Source organism: Galeopterus variegatus, unplaced genomic scaffold, assembly GCF_000696425.1.
Source record: "Galeopterus variegatus unplaced genomic scaffold, G_variegatus-3.0.2 Scaffold1360, whole genome shotgun sequence".
NCBI classification, from domain to species: Eukaryota; Metazoa; Chordata; class Mammalia; order Dermoptera; family Cynocephalidae; genus Galeopterus; species Galeopterus variegatus.
Genome location: NW_007727471.1, coordinates 411,257 through 411,613, shown reverse-complemented (window position 1 = coordinate 411,613; position 357 = coordinate 411,257). Strand labels below are relative to the sequence as shown.

At 58.5% G+C, this 357-nt stretch overlaps 1 protein-coding gene across 1 annotated transcript in view; it reads left to right on the top strand.

The window, feature by feature from the left end:
• Window positions 1-36: 36 nt before the first annotated feature.
• LCN12 (lipocalin 12) overlaps window positions 37-357 on the top strand; it is a gene marked incomplete at its 5' end in the record, with an annotated part of 4,776 nt that continues 4,455 nt past the window's right edge. Inside the window, one exon of the mRNA XM_008576517.1 lies at window positions 37-215. Within this exon, the coding sequence (XP_008574739.1) occupies window positions 37-215 (179 nt within the window). The remainder of the gene's footprint in view (window positions 216-357) is intronic.

The window sequence follows — 357 nt, the reverse complement described above, 5'->3', positions numbered from 1 at the left end:
GAGTCCTGGCTTGGGGCTGCCCAGGGCAGGGTGGGAGGGGGCTCCTGGTCCTGGCCCTACCCATCACCAGCCCTTCAGTTCCAGGGGGAATGGTTTGTCCTCGGCTTGGCAGGCAACGCCTTCAAGAAGGAGGACAGGGCACTGCTGAATCCCTTCATTACAACTTTTATGCTAAATAGCAAAGGCCACTTGGAAGTGTCCAACGCCATGACCCGGTGAGTGGTCTGCCCTGCTGTTCTGAGCTCAGGCCCACCGTAGGCTGTGGTACCATGTCCTGAAGTCCTCCCTTTAATGCCAAGTCTAGCACAGGCTGCTTAACGACTCTGGCTGCAGTGACAGAACCCAGCTTGGGGGGCG